Here is a 22,403-nt window from a genome sequence, read left to right as displayed (position 1 = left end):
CCAGAAGTCACACAGGCTCTGAAGGTGTGGCCGTGACCCTGTTGAGAAAGATCTCACTCCTTCTGCTGCCAGGGTGAGAGCAGCTACTTCCTGGAAATACTCCAGCTGGTCGTGAAGCAATTAGAAACGACTCCAGGAAGAACTCAGAGTAGATTGCCCACATTCTCCAGTAGCAAGGTGAAATTCGTATTGCTGGGTCCCGGTGGTCTCCACGCATGTCCATCTAGGCCTGGAAATTGCTCAGAGACTTCTTAGAGTTCTGAGTCTTTTTGTTAAGACAATCAACATTTGGGAAGCTGAGGCAGAAGGGTCCTGAGTTCAGGTCCAGCTTGGGCTACATGATGAGACTATTATCCTGTCCTCTACCCCCCCCATCCCTACCCCCCGCCCAAAAAAGGCAAAGCAAAACAAAAAACCATCATGTTAAATGGACTTTTGCCACTAGAGGTTAGAGGTAAATGATATAAAAGTTTGGGGACAGCCATTGCTCCAGTGCCTAGCTTTGAAGAGCCCATTCTCCCACTGTTGGAATTTATTTTTATTACTGATTTTTTGTTGGGTGGGGGGGGGTTATTGTAGTTGTTTTATTTTGGGCTGTCACAGAAATGTTTCAGTCGGTCAGGCCTGTAATCCCAGTTTCTCAGGAGGCCGAGGCAAGAAGATTGCAAGTTTAAGGCCTGCCTGGAACATTGTGAAACCCTGTCTCAAAGTCAGACATGCAAAGAGGATGGTGGATGAAAAAGAGAACTGAAAAGAAAAAGAAAAAAAAGGAACTGAAAAGAAAGGACATGCCACTCCTAGGTATGGTGGAGGAGAAGGTTTACTGTAGATACGAGGGAGAAATCCATTTGTCCTGGGTTTGAGAACTGACAGCTGGGTTGTAGCTCAGGGGCAGAGTGCTCACCTCGCATGTGTGAAACCCCAGATTCAATCCCCACTGCCACACGGAGGGTGGAAGGGGAGAGGGAGAACCAAGCAGAAATCATAGTTCTAAATTCTTGCAAGATTATGAAGAAACACGAAGTAGCCTTCTAAAGGTACCCCAGATTAAATCAAAAGCATTATCAAAATAAAATGCTCAGGACATAAAGAATTCCTTCAGCGGGGCTGGAGAGATGGCTTGGAGGACCTGAGTTTGTTTCTGAGCAGCCATATTGGACACTCAGTGTCCTGTAACTCCGGCTCCTGGGTGATTGCGCCCTCTTCTGGCCCCCGTGGGCACCTGCACACCGCCTCTCACTGACTACGCATGCTGCAGAATAAAACATCTTAAAAGCATTCCTTTAGGGTTTTTACACTTTTTCATCACTTGGTTTTTATCATTGAAGTGTGTATATAGTTCACTTTCTTTGTTGTTTCTTTAGACAGGCTCTCACTCTGCGGGCCGGGGTAGCCTGAACTTCGTGTAATTCAGGCTGACCTCTCTTCAGCCTTGCCTAGGCCGGGCTAGCCAGATCATGCTTCCAAATTCTGCTTGTCTCTGCCTCCTGCCTTGCCATAGAAACAGTAGAATTACTCACCTGTGCTACCACACCCAGCTTTTTTTTTTTCTTCTTTTTTCCCCAGTCTCTCTTGTCACCCTGACTGTCTGGAACTATATAGACCATTTGGCCTCAAACTCACAGAGATCTGTCTGCCTCTGCCTCCCAAGTGTTGGGACTAAAGGTATGTATGTAAGGCATGTCTGACCACATCCAGTTTTATATGAATTTTGGGGGATTCAAACTCAGGCCTTCATACTTGTACAGCAAGTGCTGTACCCACTAAGTCATTTCCCGTGTGTGTGTGTGTGTGTGTGTGTGTGTGTGTGTGTGTGTGTGTGACCTGTCTATGTAGAGGTCAGAGGACAACTATAGGAATTAATCCTCCTTCAGCCATGTGGGTCCAGGGAATCAAACTCAGGCCATCAGGCTTGGGGACAAATACCTTTGTCCACTCAGCCATCTCAAACACTTGTAAAAAGTGTTAAAGCTATAAGGGAACATAAAAACTTAAAAAACAAAAACAAAAAACAAAAAGAACCACAAACCAGGCATGGTGGTACATGGCTGTCATCCTAGAACTTGGGGAGTTGGAGGCAGAAGAATCAGGAGATTCAAGGTCACCTTTGATAATATAGTGAGTTCAAGGCCAGCCTGACATGAAACCCTGTCCAAAAATAAAAGGAACCCAAGCATCCATTATTTGACTAGCATAGTCTATCTTCTCTCCATTTTATGTATTTTCTTCATTTTGAAATTATAAATTCATGAGAAAAGAACAAATTTCATTATGTTATGAATTCAGCCAGGTGTGGTGGTACATGCCTGCAATTTCAGCACTCAGGAAGCTGAGGCAGGAGGATCTTGAACTCAAGGCCTCCTTGGGCTAAGAGACTGTCGGAAGGAGGAGAAGGAAGAAGGAACAGGAGCTGGGGTGGGGGCAGAGGTGAAGGGAGGCCTGCAGCTCCAGCTTGGGGGTGACAAGTTAGACTCAAATAAAAAAAAAAAAAATTAAAACTAGCCCAAGTGGTGGCGCATGCCTTTAATCCCAGCACTTGGGAGGCAGAGGCGGGTGGATCTCTGTGAGTTCGAGGCCAGTCTAGTCTACAAAGCAAGTTCCAGGACAGTCAGAGCTGTTACACAGAGAAACCCTGTTTCGAAAAACCCAACAAAACAAAACCCCCAAACCAATTAAAACTAGACCATTGAAATCAGCTCCGTCTCCCAAATGCTGGGATTACGGTTGTGCACCACCATGTTTGGCTAGAGAAATATTTTCTTTAGGTTTGGAGGCACACATTTATCATTTGGTGCAAGAAGGCATTCCTGGGGAGCTGTATTTCAGAGTAAGAATCAGATCTGGACTCCCGGAAGGGACGACTTTGGGCTGGAGCGCCGCCTAGCAGGCTACTGTGGAAGCACGGCCCGGCGCTCGCTTGGGACCCTGAGGTCGTGGTGACCTAGAAGTCTTATTAGAATGCAAGCTTCTGCATTCTGATAGGGCTCAGCACCTGATTCCTGAATCGTAAAAGCTTGTGTGGCTTGCCAGGTGCCAAAAACCATTTGATAATGACTGTGTTTGTTTCCTGAAGATCCATTCTTTAGGGTTCAATTAAAACCACGGGGCAGTGTTATTAAGTCATCATGGGGAGCATGACTGAGGACAAGGTTTGAGGAGAGGAAAGTCCCTGCTAAGGGACTTTCCTCTATGTACATTCTCTTTTTTTTTTTTTTTTTTTTTTTTAGGTTTTTCGAGACAGGGTTTCTCTGTATAGCTTTGCGCCTTTCCTGGAACTCACTTGGTAGCCCAGGCTGGCCTCGAACTCACAGAGATCCGCCTGCCTCTGCCTCCCGAGTGCTGGGATTAAAGGCGTGCGCCACCACCGCCCGGCTCCTCTATGTACATTCTTGATCATTAAGGCCGTAGGTTCGGATGACCTACTTCCTCCGTCAGCCTCTGGGTCCTGTGAATTGAGCTACAGGCTGTCGTTCTTTTCATCCCCACCAGGAGTCGCCCTCTCCCGTGGAACAATCCTCTAATGCCTATGGCCGCGCGGGGACACAAGCAAGGGGACAGTGGGCCTAGGCCTAAGGCCGAGCATCCCTGTTCTCTGGTCTCAGTTTTTCCTTTAGTAAAAGGTAGGCAGGTGATTTCAGGGCCCTCAACACTTGTGGCGGAAGGTGTGGGTTGGAGAAGCACCTTGACCCACCGTGTGTGGGGTCTCCTAAGGGGAAGGAAGAAAGTCCGGCCAGTGTAGTTTTGGGATTCCTCTCCCCTATGGCAGGACCTAGAAGAGAGGGAACAAGAAGTCCGGGACAAGATGCTCGGCTGACAGGTTCTGAACTGCAGATTCCTAAACAGGGTCATATAATACCTGTGGGACAATCGGAGAATGTGTGTGTGTGTTTGGGGTGGTGGGGACGCTGTGCAGTGCCTGAAAAGTGCAGTAGGGAGAATATTAGCCCCCTCTGGAAGATAAACAGGGGTGGGGTGGGAGTGGGGTGGAGGTGGGGTGGGGTGGGGGTGGGAGAGTCCGGCGGAGTGAGAGAGGTTGGTTAAAGCTATCCAGAAAGACAGTCTCCGTGTTTGCCAAGGGAACTGTTGCCCACAGATACAGGATGGCAGGCAGGACTCGGTGCCTTCCCGTGAGGCCTAGTGCTTGGTGATGGGCAGGAGAGGAGCAAGGTATGGGCCTTACAGAGAGACCAGGGCTTTCCACAGAGTGAGTAAGAGTTAGCTGTGTCGCTACAAGAGATGACAGTCAGGATCCTGCCATGTGCGGAGCCGGGAGCCAGGTGCCGGGGTTTGGCTGTGAACTCTACAGAAACCAGGGCTGCCGTTTTTAGAGCTTACAGCACCCTGGAGGCGGTACAGTCTCGCTCTGGAACAAGCCTGTGAGCTTAATTGCCATGGAAGCGCTGAGGGTAGGGCTTGGGGGGCCGCTGAGGAAAGTTCTTCTAAGCTGTGGCCTGCAGGAAGAGAGGACAAAGAGAGGCTGTCCAGGGGAAGGCTAGCCAGAGGGAAGGCCCAGGTGAGGCGGCCTGGACCACCACCCGCAGCCTCACCCAGGTTTCCAGAATCCTGGGCCATTTGCTGTCTGAGCAGAAGCTGTGGGCGAGTGTGGTGGTACTCCCATGGAATTCCAGCACTTTGGGAGGCAAAGTCGAAAGAAAGATTGGGGCCAGCCTGGGCTACATGAGACTTTGTCTCAAACACACACACACACACACACACACACACACACACACACACACACTCACATCCCAAACCAAGAAAACCAAACAAAAAGCATCATGTTTTAAGTATGACTAGCCCCAGAAAAAGTGTTGAAGTGGAGGGGGAGGTCTGGGCTCTGGGCGGGGGGTGGGGGTGGGGGTGGGGGGTGTCATTCATTTGAAAAGAGACAGGTCCTTTTTTTTTTTTTTTTTTTTTTAAGATTAAAAACATGTTGCCGGGCGGTGGTGGCGCACGCCTTTAATCCCAGCACTCGGGAGGCAGAGGCAGGTGGATCTCTGTGAGTTCGAGGCCAGCCTGGGCTACCAAGTGAGATCCAGGAAAGGCGCAAAGCTACACAAGAGAAACCCTGTCTCGGAAAACCAAAAAAAAAAAAAAGATTAAAAACATGCTCATATACGTTTGTGTGTGTCGCATGTGTGTAACTGTATGTGTGTCACAGTGTCACAGCACGCATGTGGAGGTCAGAGCACTGTTTGCTGAAGTCAGTTCTCTCCTTCTCCCCCACGGGTCCCGGGGACCCGACTTGGATCACCAGGCAAGCACCTTTACTCACTGGCCCAAGATTTTTAAAAAAGATCTATTTGTATTATTTTAAAGTGTGTGTGTGTGTGTGTGTGTGTGTGTGTGTGTGTGTGTGTGTGTGTACACTCAAGTACCGACCTGCCGAAGCCTGAGGTCTTAGATACCCCTGGAACTGGAGTAACAGGCAGTTATGAGCTGCCTGGCATGGGTACCTGGACTCCATCTCAGGTCCTCTGGAAGAACAGTGTGTGCTCTTAAGCACTAAGCCATGTCCCTAGTCCCTCCAACATTTTTAAAGTGTGATGTGTGTAAACAAGAGGCTTCCTCCTTTTCTCTCCTTTAGGGGAAGGGGCAGGAGAGTTGAGACTTTTTTTTTTCTTTCTCCAAGATAGTGCTGGCTGGCCTGGAACTCTCTTTGTAGACCCAGCTGGCCACAAACTCACAGAGATCTGCCTGCCTCTGCTTCCCAAGTGCTGGGATTAAAGGCGTGTGCCACCCCTGTTTGGTGAGTTGAGACATTTTTATGTAGCTCTGGCTGGCTTCAACATTCTATGTAGCCAAGGTTGGCCTGGAATTCCCGAATCTCCTGCCTCTACCACTGCCAAGTGCCAATTACAGCTGTGGACTACATGCCTCACCCTGTCTTCTTACGGGTTTGTTGGTTTGTTTGTTTTTGAGGCAGGGTCTCATGTAGCCCCGGCTGGCCTGAAACTCATTATGTAGCTAAGAAAACCTTGAATTTATAGGTCTGATTTTATATGATGCTGGGACTCAAACCCAGAGCTTCATGCGTGGTAGACAAGCACTCTACAAGCTGAGCTACATCTCAATCCCCCTGCGTTTTCCCGTATCTTAAGAACACCTTCTCCAAGCCAGGCAGTGGTGGCACACACCTTCAATCCCAGCACTCGGGAGGCAGAAGCAGGTGGATCTCTGAGTTCGAGGCCAGCTTGGTCTATAGAGTGAGTTTCAGGACAGCTAGGCTGTTACACAGAGAAACCCTGTCTCAGAAAACAAAAACAAACAAAAAGGCAGTGAAGGATCTGGAGAGATGAGCTGGCAGTTAACAAGAGGCCGCTCTGTTCCCGCAGGGACCTGCGTTCAGCTTCACCCACATGGGTTGACTCACAGCTGCCTGGAACTCCAGCTCCAGGTTATCCTGGGTGCCTCCAAAGGCAGCTAGAACATGTTCACATGCACACATGGACACGGCCGCACATACATGTCTTTTTAAAGATGTATTTTCTTTTTTTCATGTTTTGCCCACATGTATGTAAGTGCTTCACATGTGAGCAGGGCCGGAGGTTGGAAGAAGGTGTTGGGCCCCTGGAACTGTAATCACAGATGGTTGTGAGCCACCGGGTGGGTGTTGGGAACAGAACCTGGGTCCTCTGAAAGAGCAGCACATTTTCTTAACTTTCTGCTCCATCTCTCGAGCCCCCAAATAAATCTTTTTAAAACTTCAGTAAGCAAAGTCAAGAGTAATGGAGGAAGACACCAGATGTCAGCTTCAGCTCTCCATATGCATGTAGGCTTGTACTGCAGCACACACATGCAAAGCACATCTGCAGGCACACACACACACACACCTATGTTCCTTTGGGTTTTTATTGTTGTTGTTGTATTCTTCCAAGCCTTACTGACGTTCTCAGTCTTTTCTAACTTGCCAGCACCTTGCCAGGCAGAGGCCAGCAGGGCGGTGACACTGTGCACTATAACCAGGGACCCAAACCTCGACTCTGGGGAATCTGACCGACGCAGAGAACTGGCCTGGAAAGAACTGAGCAAACTCGTTGTGCCCTAAGCCTCCTGTCCACTGTCGGGGGAGGTGGAGGCAAGGTTTGCCACCAGCCTCTGAGGCCACAGTGATAAATGATCATGTGCCAGGGAGAAGCAGGAAACACAGACTCCCTGGGGAGTTGTCTCTCTGTCTGTGGACCATCAAATACCTCATTAAAGTCAGCTAAGTCACAGGCCTGGGAGGACAAGGGTGTGGGAGGGAAAGGCCTCCGGCAGCTTGTGATAAACCGGCCGCTTGACCCACCCATGCTGGCCCTTTCCTCTCCTTGATGCAGACCACATCCCTCTGGGACTGTCCCTGGCATCAGCCTGAACCCAGGGGAAGACAGAGTTCAGTGGGACACCGTGCCTCCTCTGGGACACTTGGGCTCCGGCTTGATTGACAGTTTTGGTGCTGGCTCCTCACCCCGTGATCTGGCCTCGGGCCTGGCTCCCCACTCCCAGGGCCCTGCCTTCTCCTAGGGCATTGGTTTCTTTCTTTCTTCCTTTCTTCCTTCCTTTCTTCCTTCCTTTCTTCCTTCCTTCCTTCCTTCCTTCCTTCCTTCCTTCCTTCCTTCCTTCCTTCCTTCCTTCCTTCCTTCCTTCCTTCCTTTCTTAAAGATTTATTTATTTATTATGTACACAGTGTTCTGCTTGCATGTATGCCCGCAGAACAGAAGAGGGCACCAGACCTCATTATAGATGGTTGTGAGCCCTCATGTGGTTGCTGGGAGTTGAACTCAAGACCTCTGGAAGAGTAACCAGTGCTCTTAACCGCTGAGCCATCTCTCCAGCCTGAGTGTTGGTTTCTTTATGCTGGAAATCCACATCACCTCTTCCTCATCGCCTACATTTTATTTTTCTGTCTTTATTGATTGACTTCTGTTTTGTTTTGAGACACTGTCTCATGTAGCCCATGCTGACCTTGAACTTGCTATGTAGCAGAGGGTAGTCTTGAACCTCCTGCCTCCATTTACCTCTGGGATTGTAGAGGTACACCGTTAGGCTTTACTGACTGACTTTGACTTAAAAAAAAAAAAAAAAAGCAGTTAAGTGCGGTAGCACTCACCTTTAATCCTGACACTCAGGAGACAGAGGCAGGCAGATCTCATGAGTTCCAGACCAGCCTGGTCTACATAGTGAGTTCCAGGCCATCCAGGGCTACACAGTGAGATGCTATGACCATAAATACGGCTGAGCTGAACCGGCAGGGATAAGGGGGACTGGGGCGTCAAATGGGGGGCCTGGGATGAGAAACACCAGACAAAAGCCCTGGCGGGGTCAGGATAAGCTGTTGACTTATGCCGAGCGACTTTATTTCTATTTGTAGGGCGAGAACGGGCCAAGGTCAGCAGAGAGCGAAGTCAGACAGTGTTGGCAAAGAGAGCCCAGGATACCTCAGACGCAGCTGTCTTAGGATTGATAACCACAGCCAAGGGGAAGAGTTGGGTCCCCAGAAGCTGCAACCTTGACTCCTTCGAGGCACTGGCTACTCCTCTAGACGGGCCTTACCAAGTCCACTGCCGGACAAGGACACAGAACTACAGTTTCCTTTGTCCCTTCATCAGGACCGCTGAGAAAGTCTCGGGTCAGTGTGAAAATAATAACAACAAGAACAAAAGCAGAGCGAGCATAGATTTATTAAGAAAAAGAAAGAACACCTAACAGTGGGAGGGCCCCAGGGGAGGAATAGTCACTGATTGACTTTTGTTGTTTGAAGCAAGGTCTCACTATGTAGTCCTGGCTGTCCTGGAACTTGCTATGTAGCTCAGGCTAGCCTGGAACTCACATACCTGACTGCCTCTGCCTTAGTCTCTCAAGTGCTGAGATTAAAGGCATGAGCTACCATGCCCAGCCTGATTGACTTAAAAAATGTTTATTTTATTATTTTACAGTGTGTGTGTGTGTGTGTGTGTGTGTGTGTGTGTGTGTGTGTGTGTGTGATGTGTCCCCATCCAGAAGAGGGCATTGGATCCTGCTGGGGCTGGAGGGATGGCTCAGCAGTTAAGAGCACTGGCTGCTCTTCCAGAGGACCTGAGTTCAAATCCCAGCACCCACGTGGTGGCTCACAGCATCTATAACTGTAGTCCCACCAGGCAGTGGTAGAACACGCCTTTAATCCTTTAACTGGGAGGTGGAAGCAGGTAGATCTCTGTGAGTTCGAAGCCAGCCTGGTCTACAGAGTGAGTTCCAGAACAGCCAAAGCTATACGTGAAACCTTGTCTCATACAAACAAAAATAAATAAATAAGTAATAACTGTAGTCCCATGGGGTCCAATATCCTTTTCTGGTGGGCCAATGTTCATGCAGACAAAAACACCCATATACATAAAATACACAAATAAAACCTTTTTTTTTTTTTTTTTAAAGTGGTTGTGGGCCATCTGGTGAGGGTGCTGAAACCAAACTCGGGTCCTCTGGAAGAGCAGTGTCCACTTTACCTGATGGACTGTCTCTCCAGCCTGACTGTGTGTGTGTGTGTGTGTGTGTGTGTGTGTGTGTGTTCCTGCCAGAGAGCACATGGAGGTCAGAGGATAACTTGTGGAAGTTATTTCTCTCCTTTCTTCATGTGGGTCCCAGGTATGGAACAGGTTATCGAAGATGAGTTTATCTGATGGACCGTCTCAACAACCCTGTGTTGGGATAGGTTCTCATGTAGCCTAGGCTGGCCTTGAACTGACTAAGTAGCCTAGGATGATGACCTTTATTCCTGATCTTCTGATTCCTCTTCTGAAATTCTAGGGTTACAGGTGTGCATTACTGCCTGAGGCTGGTTTGGTTTGGTTTGGTTTTTGAGACAAGGTCTCAGGTAGCCCAGGCTGGTCTCATGTTTTGAAGCAGCAAGTTCAGGACACTGTATTCAGAATATTGGAGGGCAAAAATATTCTATAGCTCACAGCATCTCCAGGAAGACCAGAGAACCTTCCAGAAACAATGTGCCAAAGGTCCTGGCCAAGCTGACCGGGCAGAGGCATGCTGGGTGCAGACACTTCTTGCCAGTACTGCCCATCTGACCACTCTCTCAGACCTAGAAGCTTCTGAAGAGAGTCCACCTGTCACTGGCTCTCTTAGGCCACTCCACTGCTTGGGGGACATTTCTCCTAGGGCCACTCCACTGCCTGGGGACATTTCTCTTAGGACCCTTCCACTGCCTGGGGACATTTCTATTAGGGCCACTCCACTGCCTGGGGACATTTCTCTTAGGACCCGCATCTGGCTTAAGGCCTGTCGCGAGACATCCTGCCGGCACAATGCCAGCACCTGTCTGTGTAGCAAGCTTGGAAGGTATCTGACTTCTGTAAATGGGAGGGAAAATTACTAGCAAGGTAACCACACCCCTAAAGATGACGGCGTGACCAGTAGACTGGCTTCTGTTCCTCCCGTCTTCCAGGAGCCCAGACACCCGAACCTCAGAGACTCTTGTTCCACACACTGCACTCCCGAGACCTCGGGCCACAGCCTGCTCCCCTGTCTTCCTTCAGGTCCACAGAAGCCACCCCAGACCATCACATGCTGCCTGCCCTCTGTTGACACCAGGGACCTCAACCCAACCTAGCCACCTCCTCCATTTTGGGGCAACTACAACTTCAACTCTGGTGTCCTGAGTTCGGGTGAGCTAACCCACGCCATTAGCTAACTGAACCCCAGGAAGCCTTGTCAATGAAGGATGTCTTTTGGGCTGTTGTTTGTTTTGAGATATAACCTCTCACACTGTATGTAGTACAGGCTGTGGTGAACTCGCCATCTAGGGCAGGCAGGTCTGGAATTCTCCGTGATCATCCTGCTTCAGCCTGGGATTGCAGTCATGAGCCCCCACTGCACCTTGTGAATTCTTCTGTTAATGTTCCCATCCATCCAAAAGGAAACCAAAGTTCAGAGAAGCTAATCATCTCTCTGTTCTCTCCATCACTCAAGCAGCCCCAAGGGGCTGGGCTGGGCCACTCCACCTCTGCAGGGGAGCCCTGTGCTAGCCGGAGCTAAGGGCTCCAGGTGATACCGAAATGACCTAGGAGAAGCCATACTCAGATCTTCTTCTACTGAGCAACACTCTTCAGACCTGACTTGGGATGAGATGTCTATACTACAGATGGTGTAGCCCCCCAGCTCTTGCTGCGGGCATCTAATTCTTGTAGTCTCGGAGAGGATCGGGGGACCTAAGAATTTTTAATAAGTTCTCCAGTGACGGGGCAAGTGGAGGAACCGGCTTTGGTTCCCTAAGGGTTAGCTGACTACCCTGGCCTAAATTCTGGACTGTTCACATTGTGGGGTCAGAAGCTGAGACATCAGAAATCTGAGGAATCACTTGGTGCTCTAAAAACACCATGAAATGGACACTCAGGTGCTGCCACCCAGTAAGGGAGTCAGCCTTCAGAATGTGGGCCCTTGCAATCCGCCCCCTCCCCTGCCCCAGTCTAGGAATTCATCCAGAGGGGCTGCACAAAGTGATCCCAGTCAGAGAAAGGGGACATTCAGATCCACCCTCCGACAGGCCGGCTGAAGCAGGTCTCTTGCCGCCTCCCCCTTCACCTCTGTGCAGCTGGGGTCCCCTGGAGACAACACAGACTCTGTCCTCCCTGGGGCCCTTTCCTGCTCCCCGGGCCTTGCAATTTGCCTATGCAAAGGGTTGAGCGGGAAGGGGTGGCTGAGAGGTGGGTGGGAGAGTGGTACCACTGGGAAATTCTATCACTTCAGCATGGGGTGGGGTGGTATCTAGAATGTTCCATTGAGTCTGACCTGTGGACTTTGACCCCATAGTTAGTGGTTCCAGACCTTGCTCTCCTCTTGTATAAGCAAGAGGCTCCCTTGGGTGAGAAAGTTGCCCTTTGACTCTTGGTCCAAACAGAAGAACATTGAGCCAGGGGAGGGGCTGAGCCTCTGTCTTCTTCATTCCCCCCACTTTCCCACGGTACCACCTGGGCTCCCTATTGAGTTACCCTAGTGGCTTTTCAAGGCTTTAAAAAGAAAAAAAAAAAAATCTGGTTTTTGTTTGTTTATGGAGAGGGTCTTAAGCAGCTCAAGCTGGCTTGAATGTGCTCTGCAGCAGAAGGTGGCCTTGAATTCCAATTCTCCTGCTAGGATTACAGGTGTGCACCACCACCACCACCACCACACTCAGATCAAACCCAGGGCTCCCCGTATGCCGGGCAAGTGCTCTATCAACTGAGCTACGCCCCCAGCCCAGGAAACTTAACACAGTTTCTCAGAGCCTCAGTATTACGGCTGAATGGAGGATCCTCTCCTCCACAACTCGTCTGTTGAACCTCTAGTCCTAGAGCCTGTAGAAAGGCAATTAAGATGAAATGGGGTCCTAAGAGGAAGGCCCTGATCCTACAGTCTTCTGTCTTTATAAGAAGGAATAATGCCCAGCTCAGGCTCCCTCTGTGCCCACAGGCATGAGGCCACGTGAAGACACACAGAGAGGGAGTGGAATCCAAGCCAGAAACAGAGGCCACCCAGAAACCAACCCCAGTCTTGGCCTTCTATCCTCCTCAGCTTGGAGGAAATAAAATCTCAGTTGTGTTAAGCCCAGTCAGTGTCGTGGCATTGCTCCATCAGTGAGAGCTAAGAGACTCAGCATCTTCATCTGAAAGGGAATGAAAACTGGGCCTTGCGTCAGGAGGCTATTTTGAGAGTCCAGTGAGGAAATGACACATGAAAGGCTTGCTGGTTTCTGTAGCTCCTCACTGGCTGGAACAGTGTAGTAGATGTCAGATAAATCGATTTTTGTTGTTGTTCAGTTGATTGGTTGTTTTTTTTTAGAGTCAGGGTCTTTCTGAGTAGATCTGGCTGTCTTGGAACTCCATCTGTAGACCAGGCTAGTGTTAAACTCACAGAGATCTGCCTGCCTCTGCCTCCCAAGAGCTGGGGTTAAAGGTGTGCACCACCACGCCCAGCTTGATAAATAAATGATTGATAAACACCGCTGTTATAGAACAAAGCAGTCCCATGAAATATGGGAGCTTCTGGATGTTCCCTAACCTTTAGCTTCTCTGATTGGTGGTTACCACCCACAGCAAGTGATAACAGGAGTAAAGGATCAGGAAAGGTGACCGCAAGCGATCTGTCCATTCCTGTAACCCGTACAGGTCTGCAAAGGTGGACGCTATCCGAGAGCGGAACCTGGTCCGTCGCTGGTCTTTCCTCTAGCTTGGCAGGAGGGCTGGAGATCACAGCCATGAGAGGGAGAGGGGGCTCCTGGGAGTGTCCTGGGTAAAGTCCATTTGGGGTGGGAGGTCACAGGTAGAGGCGGACACCTTCCTAATACTTAGAATATGCAAATAACAGAAACAATAGGCCCCTGTCCCCTCAGGACATTTGTGGCAGCTCCTAGGCTCTGGAGAGGCAAAAGGATTCAGCTCATCTACCTTGCCATGGTGAGGCTTGGTCCCACGGGAGCCTCGGGCACCTCACCTGTTCAGACTCTTGGAGATGCAGGGCTCTGGGCAGGGGGAGTCCCAGCTGTACTGACCACTCTCTCTGCTCCCCTTCTGCCTCCTTCTAGGACAGGCACAGTGGCAGCAAGGCCCGGTGAGTACTCCTCCGCTTTCTCCTGCTCTTCCCCCGTCGGTCTTTACTCCCTGCAGCAGCCGTTATTTCTACCCCATGTGACCGGCCAGCTGTGTGCTCCCACTCTGTCAGCACTGTGGCCCGCTCCCCTAGGGTACCAACTCATGCCGCGGTGCACCAAAGGCCACCAGTTCTGCGCCCCCCCCTCCAGTCTTAGCTTTCTGTTGCTGGGATCTCAGGTCCACCATGTCACACAGCTTCTGCCGGGAGCATTCACAGTTATAGGTGTGATTAGTCTAGAGTGCAATGTCACCCAGACACAGCGGAAGGTCCCCTTGGGCAGAGCTGAGCAGAGTCTGCTTACAGGATGGGGCCACCACTGCCACCTGCCAGATGTGTAGGTAAGTGACCCAGTGTGGGCCATGGGGCCCCAGCAGACCAGGGTCCCCCACAGTTGGATCTCCCTGAGTGACTCTAGATAACCTGTCCCACCGATTGTCCACTGAGGCTTAGCACTCAGGCCTGATTCTCTCACCTGCCTTTGGTGTAGGGTCAGGAACCACTGCTAGGTAGAACAGGCATCTGCTGGGGTCCCCATATTTCAACACACCTGTCTCATTGCCTCTGCTGCTAGAAATGTCCATTTTGATGGGTTCCTCTAGGTGTAGGGTTGCAGCCCATAGTTAAGGGCAGGTGGTTTATTATTTACCAGAGAAGGAGTAAAGCCTCGTGCTAGAAGTGGGTGGGATGGAGCCAAACCAGTCTGTCCATCCAGATACCCCACTTCGGAGAGAAAATGTCCCAAGCCCGTCTTTCCTGCCTGGCCCAGAGACTTGGAGACACAGGGTAAGGCCAGTTGCTGAGGCTGGGGGCTGGGCGGAGAGAGGGAGCCAGCCATCTGCTCCCGGGGCTGACTTGTTCCATCCTCCATCTTCCCTGGGCCCCCAGCATCCCTTCTTTAAGGCCCAGGAGGAGGTCGAAGAGGAGGATAAATATGAGCTGCCCCCCTGCGAGGTTCCACCCCTCAGTCTGGCCCCCGCACAGTCTCTTGGCTCTAAGGAGGACTCCTTGTATCTGGGTGAGGGCTGAGGAGGGAGAGGCTGGGAGGCTGGGTCAGGACAAGAGGGCCCAACAAAGGAGGAGTCCAGGAGGGGCGAGCTCTCCTCCCTCTGCCTGAGCTGGGGTGGGAAGGGCCTCAACTGGCTGCCACTGTGGCCTCTTGGCTGGGCAGAAAAGGCCAGAGGGATGAAGGAAAGGAGGGAGAGAATAAACCGGGAAGAAGGAGAATGGGACGGAGGAGGAGGGAGGGGCGAGGTAACTACGGCAACATCGACAAAGCAAAGCAGGAAGCCCGACCCAGTCCCCAGGGCCTTGCGTTCCCCCCCCCCCCAATCTCAGCACATCCTTCCAGCCAGGGTGGGAGTTCCCTGGGAGGTCCCCCACCACTGGCATCTCTCACCCACTGGGCTCAGCCAGGTGGGGGGCAGGGACGCTGACTGCCTCCAGTTGCCATGGAGACGGGGCTGTCAAGAAGCCAATAAGTAGAGGGGACAGGAGGAGGGAGGGAGGGAGGGATGGGGCTAGGTGGGGAGCCGTGAAAACGGGGAGCAGACTAGGGAGGAACTCCCCCCCAGCCCCCCGCCCTCCACAGTTCACAAAGCACAGGGTCTTTTTCAGATCGTCCTGGGCCGCTGGGTCCATCCAAGCCGTCAGCACCCCTGCCTCAGCCCGCCATGGCCAGAGGACTCCCCACAAATCCTTCCTTCCCTACCCGCCCTGCCTCTGGCTACCACTTCCCGGTGAGTGACTCTTACAGACGTCTCATGCAAGCCCCCTGCCCCCAACACACATTCCTATTCTAGGAGCCCGGACACCCCGGTGCCAGGTCCATCAGAAGCCAGAGGGAAATAAACAATAGCAGCTCCTCCCACTTGCCTGGAGGGTCCTCCTTTCCTCCCATATCCACCCACCCTGCTTGACAGGACACTCTTCCTTTCTTCCATCCCTGCTGGGGTTGGGGTTGGTAAGCTCAGCTTGCCCTCCCCCAGGCTCTGGGCCATAGGACCTCCCTCTGGTCGGAGGGGTCAAGCCGCCATCACTCCCAACTCCCACTAGGATCTGGTTATCCCTTTGGAGAAGTATCACTTTGCTTTTGTAAATACAAATACATACATAAACAGGGGAAAATTCACAGTCAAGAGAGGGACCCCAAGAGAGGCTGAGAGAAGCGTTGCCCTTCTCCTGCACCTCTCTTGTTGAATGTTTTATATGTGTTTGTTTGGATGGGTCTTCTGGGGGAGGTGCAGTTGAAAGAGGGTCTCACAGAGCCCAGGCTGCCCTCGAACCCCTGCTCCTCCCGCCTCCTCTTCAGGGTCGGTGTTGAAAGCAGCACATAGCTCTCCCTGCTCCCGCCCGCCCCAGCCTCCTTGCTCCTCCAGTGCCTGCGGTTCCCTCCTCCCTCACTAACCCCATCCTGCCCACAGCTGAAGCCGGCAATGAGTCTGCAGCCTGCAACCCCCAAGCCGGGCCCTGTTTCTGGAAGGCGAGGTAAAGCGGAGTGTCCCCTCTCTTTCCCTGGCTCCCCATGGGCAGGGGAGTCCTCTCCTCCACAGGCCAGAGTTTTGGGTTCGCCTTGACCTGGGCTCTTGCACACCTCCCAGCCAGGCATCCCTTCTGCTTGCCAAGCCCCCACGGCAGTCAGGGTGGGTATCACTATCAGCAGTGAAAGGGTGCGGAGACAGGCTCAGAGACATGAGCTGTGCGCCCTAGACAGTTCAAAAGCACAGGCCTGTCCCCCAGGCCCTGTCCTCAGCCGCTGTGATCTCTGGATCAGGTGAGGGGCACCCGAGAATGAAGAGGTCAAACCTCAGGCCCTCCCTACTGAAGCCTACGAATATTATCCCTCATCACTGGGGCTCCCTGGGGCCACCACTCTGATTCCATCCATGCCACGGCAGATCCAGAGACTGGCCCCTATGGTCAGTGCCTTGAGGCCTGTGACCCCAGAACCCTAGGATGTCAGGACAGGCGGCAGGGGAGTACACTTTTCTGCCCAAGGTCACACAGCTCACTTGAGGTGCAATCCATCTTATCCGCCTCACAAGCTGGAAGACCTTCATGACCTTGAGGGTGGCTATATTGGTTTGTTTTTGTTTGTTTGTTTGTTTTTTCTTTTCCCACCATGAAGTTATCTGCAGCCAAGCCTAGCAAATTCAGTGAGAGATCAAGCCTGGGGACATTTCAGGGTTTCAAAGAGAGAGGATGAGCAGATGAAGTGTGTTCTCGTGGGTCTTCAAAGCTGACTCTGAGGAGCACTGTGACTAGGGTGTCCAGGTCCTCCCCTCACCAATGCTCATGAGTGCTCTGAGGAGCACTGTGACTAGGGTGCCCAGGCTCATTCCTCACCAATGCTCACGAGTGCTCTGAGGAGCACTGTGACTAGGGTGTCCAGATCCTCTCCTCACCAATGCTCCCGAGTGCTCTGAGGAGCACTGTGACTAGGGTGCCCAGGCTCCCTCCTCACCAATGCTCGTGAGTGCTCTGAGGAGCACTGTGACTAGGGTGCCCAGGCTCATTCCTCACCAATGCTCATGAGTGCTCTGAGGAGCACTGTGACTAGGGTGTCCAGGCTCATTCCTCACCAATGCTCCCGAGTGCTCTGAGGAGCACTGTGTCTAGGGTGCCCAGGCTCCCTCCTCACCAATGCTCGTGAGTGCTCTGAGGAGCACTGTGACTAGGGTGCCCAGGCTCCCTCCTCACCAATGCTCATGAGTGCTCTGAGGAGCACTGTGACTAGGGTGTCCATGTTCCCTCCTCACCAATGCTCGTGAGTGCTCTGAGGAGCACTGTGACTAGGGTGCCCAGGCCCCTCCTCGATGATTCTCATGAGTGCTGGTTCTCCTTTTTCCTTACAGGGCAAGGTGCATCTGCTAGAGTGGTGGTGAGCTGGCTCCTTCTCTATCCTGCAGTCTAGGGATTTTTCTAGAACGCTGACAGGAGAGGAATGGGCACCTGAGTAGCCGGGGGAAAGGTCTGGTGCAGAGTCCTCCCCTTTCCCACAGGTATAGGCCAGTGGTTCTGAGGGTGTCACCCAGAGCCTCTTCTCCACTCTCTGTGGGCACTCCTAAAAGAGAAACCCCTGAGGAGAGGCCCCCCCTGTGTAGGGAAGGAGTGCAATGCCTGAGCCACGCCCCTGTCAATCAGCGGCTTCTTTCCTGTCCCCCTTCCTCACTAATCGAGGCACAGCCTTCTTATTCCTGAAAGGGACCACAGGTCTAGTCAAGCCCATGGTCCCACACCTTAGGTAACAGACCTTGCAAAGAAAAACGACGAGGACATCTACCTGGAGTGTGAGCCGGATCCACGTGAGCGGAAACTGCCCTATCCCATCCCTGAAGCCCTCGGCTGCCCATGAACACGCTCTCGCCTCGCCCCATTTCTGTCCCCTCCAAACCCCACCTGGCTGCCTTCATTTCTGCCTTTAGCCCAGGTAGACCCACACTGTCCCTACAAAGGAGGCGACGCTCTTAGAGCGAGGGCTGGGTGGAGCCTCTCATCTGACGCAGCCAGGCCACCCAGCTGGTATCTCCCTGTGGTTCAAAGGGCTTCAGGAGAGCCCCGGTCAGAGGGGACAGTAATAGACCCCTCGACTGTTCCGAGCCACTTCTGGTCAGCCTAGACCTCCCTGTCTGGTCCCCGGCCAACCCCTGCGTGCTCTCTCTGTTTTAGTCCCAGCCTTGACTAGGACCACAAGCTCTAAAGCCCTGATCCCCCCAGTCCCTCTGCCAAGAACATCTGGATTGCCCAGGTAAGCCACAGCTGTAGGAACAACCCGAGACACCATGTGCACTAATGACGGAAACTCCAGAGGCCAGACATGGCAGCAAGCACCTTTCTCTAATCCCAGCATTTGGGCAGCAGAGGCAGGCAGAGCTCTGTGAGTTCGAGGCCAGTCTGGTTTACCTAGAGAGTTCTGGGTCATCTGAGGCTGCATAGTGAGACCCTGTCGTCTCCAAAAGAATTTTTTTTTTAAAAAATTAAAAAAGTAAAAATAAGGGGCTGGAGAGATGGCTCAGCGGTTAAGAGCACTGGCTACTCTTCCAGAGGTCCGGAGTTCAATTCCCAGCACCCACATGGCAGCTAACAACTGTCTGTAACTCCAAGATCTGACACCCTCACACAGACATACATGAAGGCAAAACACCAATGTATATAAAAGAATAATAAATTTAAAAAAAAAGAAAAAGAAAAAAGAAATCGTCTGAGCTCTGTTTCCCATTTTATTCTGCACAGGCCCATGCTTGGTCACCAGGAGGCTCGGAATGTAAGAGGCTAGTGCTCAGGAGGAAATGAGCCCAGGGGGGGTGGGAGGGAGGCCCAGGGTGGGACTCCAGGTTGTGGGTAGCAGCCTGGAAGGCCAGCTCTCATCTGACCAGCCCTCCTGTGTCCCAGGGAGCAGAGGATGCCACGATGAAAGGTGAGCATGGACATGTCCAGCCCGAATGGACTGTCCTCCTAAGATCCCGCTCCCTGCCCCAGCCCTGCAGACAACAGATTACCCCCCCGCCCCCCACCCCGGGATCTCAGACCCCACTTCACTTCATTCAAGGGGGTCCCTGCAGCTCTGGCTTCTGCCAAGATGGGGCCTGAGAGGACCCTCTTGGCCATTTCCCAGGGTCTGCACTAAATTGGGAGGCTGCCAGTGTATGTCCCAAGATCAGTTCTCATTTGGAAATCGTGCCAGGAGTGTCTGGTGGGTCCCCCCAGGGTGCTGGGCCTGCGGACAGAGGGAGCACCGGATGCCCTATGTCGGGCTTTAGACATACTGGCGTGGCTCCCTCGGCTGCTGCAGCCACCCGTGAAGCCTTCTTGCCCAGCTTCCTGGCCAGAAGAGGGCAGTGGCTCCAGCTCGCTTTTCTGCTTCCTTTCAGCAGGCCGGAGACTGTCTGTCCCCTCTATAGCCCCCGCCCTGAGCACCTCTGCTGCTGAGGTGAGCACTAGCTGGGCGCAGACTGTGCGTGAGGCCTGTGGGGAGCAAAGTCCTTGCCCAGGAGCCCTCCTGGCCTGGGGCCTGGACCACCACAGGGAGCCTGCACGGAGCACAGCGTACCGCTGCTCCATGCTGCGTGTGCGCCAGGCACAGGCGCTCCTTGGTTTTGTTTACAGGGCTCAGTCTGGGGCTGGCAGATGTAAACACATATCATTGTACACCGGGGTTCTCTGCTCTCCGTGCCCACCGGAGGAGGGCTGGAAGGCACCTCTGAGTAGCTCTGTGTGTTGTATAGGACGGAAGCCTTCTGGGTCAGCCTTGGTACTCAGGGGACTGTGACCGTCCAGCTGCCGAGAGAGCCCTGCTTCACTTCCAAAAGGTGGGCGTTTGCAGACTCCCGGCCTTCTCTGAAGTCCCGTCTCCTCGCTGCCTGTGCCTGATTAAGCTGGCAGGGGCAGGAGGAGGGCCAGGGAGGCATTGGACATGACTGGTCAGCTGGGCATTAGAAGACGGAGTTCATGGCGGGGTCTCCTCCACAGGACGGAGCCTACACCGTGCGCCTCAGCTCCGGGCCTCACAGTTCCCAGCCCTTCACCCTGGCTGTACTCCTCAAGGGCCGAGTCTTCAACATCCCCATCCGGCAACTGGATGGCGGGCACCACTATGCCCTGGGCCGGGAGGGCAGGAATCATGAGGAGGTGGGTGCTGGAGGAGTCGTGGGCCAAACCAGCAAGGAGGCTCACAGTGCCGCACCTTGGGCCTGGCCAGGTGCTTGTGTGTGTCTGGGGAAAATACACAGATTGCTTCTGGTCCCCACCCTGGGTTGAGTCGAAGCAACAGAGGGTAGGGGCCTCTGAGACAGTTCTGTCTGTAAGCCTTGCGATATAAGGATCTAGTTTGACGCCCCAGAACCCAAGTAAAATAAGTCAAGTGTGGTGGCTTGGGTTTATAATCTGGGTGCTGGGGAGGTAGAGAAAGGGGTATCCAGACCTTGGACTCACTGGCCATCCAGCCTCCACAGTGAGCTCCAAGCCAGTGAGAGGCCTTGTTTCAAAAAACAAGGTGGGGGCTGGAGGATGGCTCAGTGGTTAGATGCACTGACTGGTTTGGACCCCAGTTAAGCTCCCAGTACCCACATGGCAGTCTACAATTTGTATATAACCCCAGTTCTGAGGGATTCACTGCCCTCTTCTGGCCTCTTCGGGCACTGCATGCATGGGATGCATAACTATCCATCCATGTAGGGAAAACACTCATACACATAAAAAATAAGTTTAAAAAAAAATCTTAACAAAACAAGGTAGCTGGGCATGTTGGCACACACCTTCAATCCTAGCACTTGGGAGGCAGAAGCAGATGGATCTCTTTCTTTAGTTCCAGGCCAGCTAGAGCTACACAGCAAGACCCTGTTTAAAAACAAAATAAAGCTGGGTGGTGGTGGCATACACTTTCAATCCCAGCACTCGAGAGGCAGAGGTGGGTGGTTTCTCTGTGAGTTTGAGGCCAGTCTGGTCTGCAGAGCAAGTAGTCAGAAGGTAGAAGCCTGACTATCTTCCCAGACATCTGGCATTGTGAAAAGAGACCCACCCTGATGGTCCAATCCTCCTCCTCCTTCTCCATCCTCTTCTTCCTCTCCTCTTCCTCCTCTTCCTCCTCTTCCTCCTCCTCCTCCTCTTCTTCTTCTTTTTTTTTTTTTTTTTTTTTTGGTTTTTGGAGACAGGGTTTCTCTGTGTAAAATCTTGGCTGTCCAGGAACTCATTTTGCAGACCAGGCTGGCCTCAAACTCACTGAGATCCTTCTGCCTCTGCCTCCCAAGGGCTGGGGTTAAAGGCAAGCGCCACCACCCACCAGCAACCACGGTTCAATCTTCATAGGGTGAAGGTGAGGGCAATGTCTGGGGGGAGGGCAGAAGTCTCCAAGGACTTTCTCCCCAGTAACTGGTAGGATTCAGACTGTCGGTCACTCACCTCAGCTTTCCTTAGGGAGAGACCAGGGCAGAGGCCTAGACCTAAAGCAGTCTTGACCTAGCTCTGGAATGCCGAGGCTGGCCAACGGCATGGCATGCCGGTGCAGTTTCAGGCTTGAAACCAGACCGCAAAAATGGCCCTGCAATTTCACGGCACACTGGGGGGGAATCATCTAGAAAAAATGCCCGCCAGCTCCCCTGCCAGGCCCCACAGCGGCCTTAGGAAGCTGCTGGCAGAGTAAGGCTCAGGAGAGCACAGACGCCCTGCCCCCCTTCCGCAGCTCTTCCCCTCGGTGGCCGCCATGGTCCAGCACTACAGGAAGCATCCCCTGCCGCTGGTGGACAGACACAGCGGCAGCCGGGGGTCCATCTGCCTGCTCTTCCCCACCAAGCCCTGAAGACACGTGCCGCACATCCGCCGTGGGCACGTGGGCGCCCCCTCGCTTTCCCCTCCCACTTTGGCCTCTTTCTATCCCTGGCCAGCCCTCCACCCCAAAGTCCCCGCAGGTTTGAAATGAGATGGCCTTGAGCTGGGCTGCCTGCCCCGGGTGGGGAGGCTGCCTCTCCTTAGACAAGGGATTAGGTGCACTGACTTCTCTCGGGGATGAACACACTCTGGGTGGGGATAGTTTACCAGCACGCGGTGTATTTCAATAAACATTTATTGACTGAATTCTTTCTTGATATCTTTATTTTCCAATTACGAGTATGACAGGAGGTGTGTCTGTGTGTGGGTTACGGGCATGTGAGTGCCCGTGTCCTCAGAAGACAGGCATCAGATACCCTGGAGCTGGAGTTGGGGGGGGGGGGAAGGGGTGTGAGCCACCAGATGTAGATGCTGGGGAGAGCAGTTTGCACTGTGAACCGCTGAGCCATCCCCTCCAGCCCCGTGGATGAATTCCGGACCGTGCTGAGAACCAA

At 52.6% G+C, this 22,403-nt stretch overlaps 1 protein-coding gene and 1 long non-coding RNA gene across 7 annotated transcripts; both read left to right on the top strand.

Annotated features, from left to right (window-relative positions):
• Window positions 1-41: 41 nt before the first annotated feature.
• On the top strand, window positions 42-10,647 carry LOC143272395 (uncharacterized). Its single transcript, XR_013049912.1, has 3 exons — window positions 42-801; window positions 1,567-1,665; window positions 10,503-10,647. It is a non-coding gene; the product is annotated as an uncharacterized LOC143272395 (long non-coding RNA).
• A 2,224-nt stretch (window positions 10,648-12,871) lies between these two features.
• On the top strand, window positions 12,872-22,153 carry Sh2d6 (SH2 domain containing 6). Of its 6 annotated transcripts, none has more exons than XM_076566938.1 (17): window positions 12,872-13,394; window positions 13,523-13,548; window positions 13,894-13,928; window positions 14,303-14,373; window positions 14,476-14,605; window positions 15,205-15,326; window positions 16,011-16,074; window positions 17,442-17,464; window positions 17,831-17,891; window positions 18,256-18,334; window positions 18,820-18,850; window positions 18,979-19,003; window positions 19,202-19,279; window positions 19,461-19,516; window positions 19,812-19,895; window positions 20,056-20,214; window positions 21,764-22,153. In XM_076566938.1, the coding sequence occupies exons 1-17, from the start codon at window positions 13,293-13,295 to the stop codon at window positions 21,878-21,880; spliced, it is 1,263 nt and encodes a 420-aa protein (XP_076423053.1). In that variant the 5' UTR covers window positions 12,872-13,292; the 3' UTR covers window positions 21,881-22,153. The 6 variants fall into 6 exon arrangements, with proteins under 6 accessions (XP_076423053.1, XP_076423052.1, XP_076423055.1 ...); XM_076566937.1 differs by having other exon boundaries at window positions 12,894-13,394; window positions 19,458-19,516; XM_076566940.1 differs by lacking the exon at window positions 19,202-19,279 and having other exon boundaries at window positions 12,899-13,394.
• The last annotated feature ends 250 nt before the right edge of the window (window positions 22,154-22,403 follow it).

This window comes from Peromyscus maniculatus, chromosome 3, assembly GCF_049852395.1.
Source record: "Peromyscus maniculatus bairdii isolate BWxNUB_F1_BW_parent chromosome 3, HU_Pman_BW_mat_3.1, whole genome shotgun sequence".
NCBI classification, from domain to species: Eukaryota; Metazoa; Chordata; class Mammalia; order Rodentia; family Cricetidae; genus Peromyscus; species Peromyscus maniculatus.
This window is presented reverse-complemented; position numbering and strand designations above follow the sequence as displayed.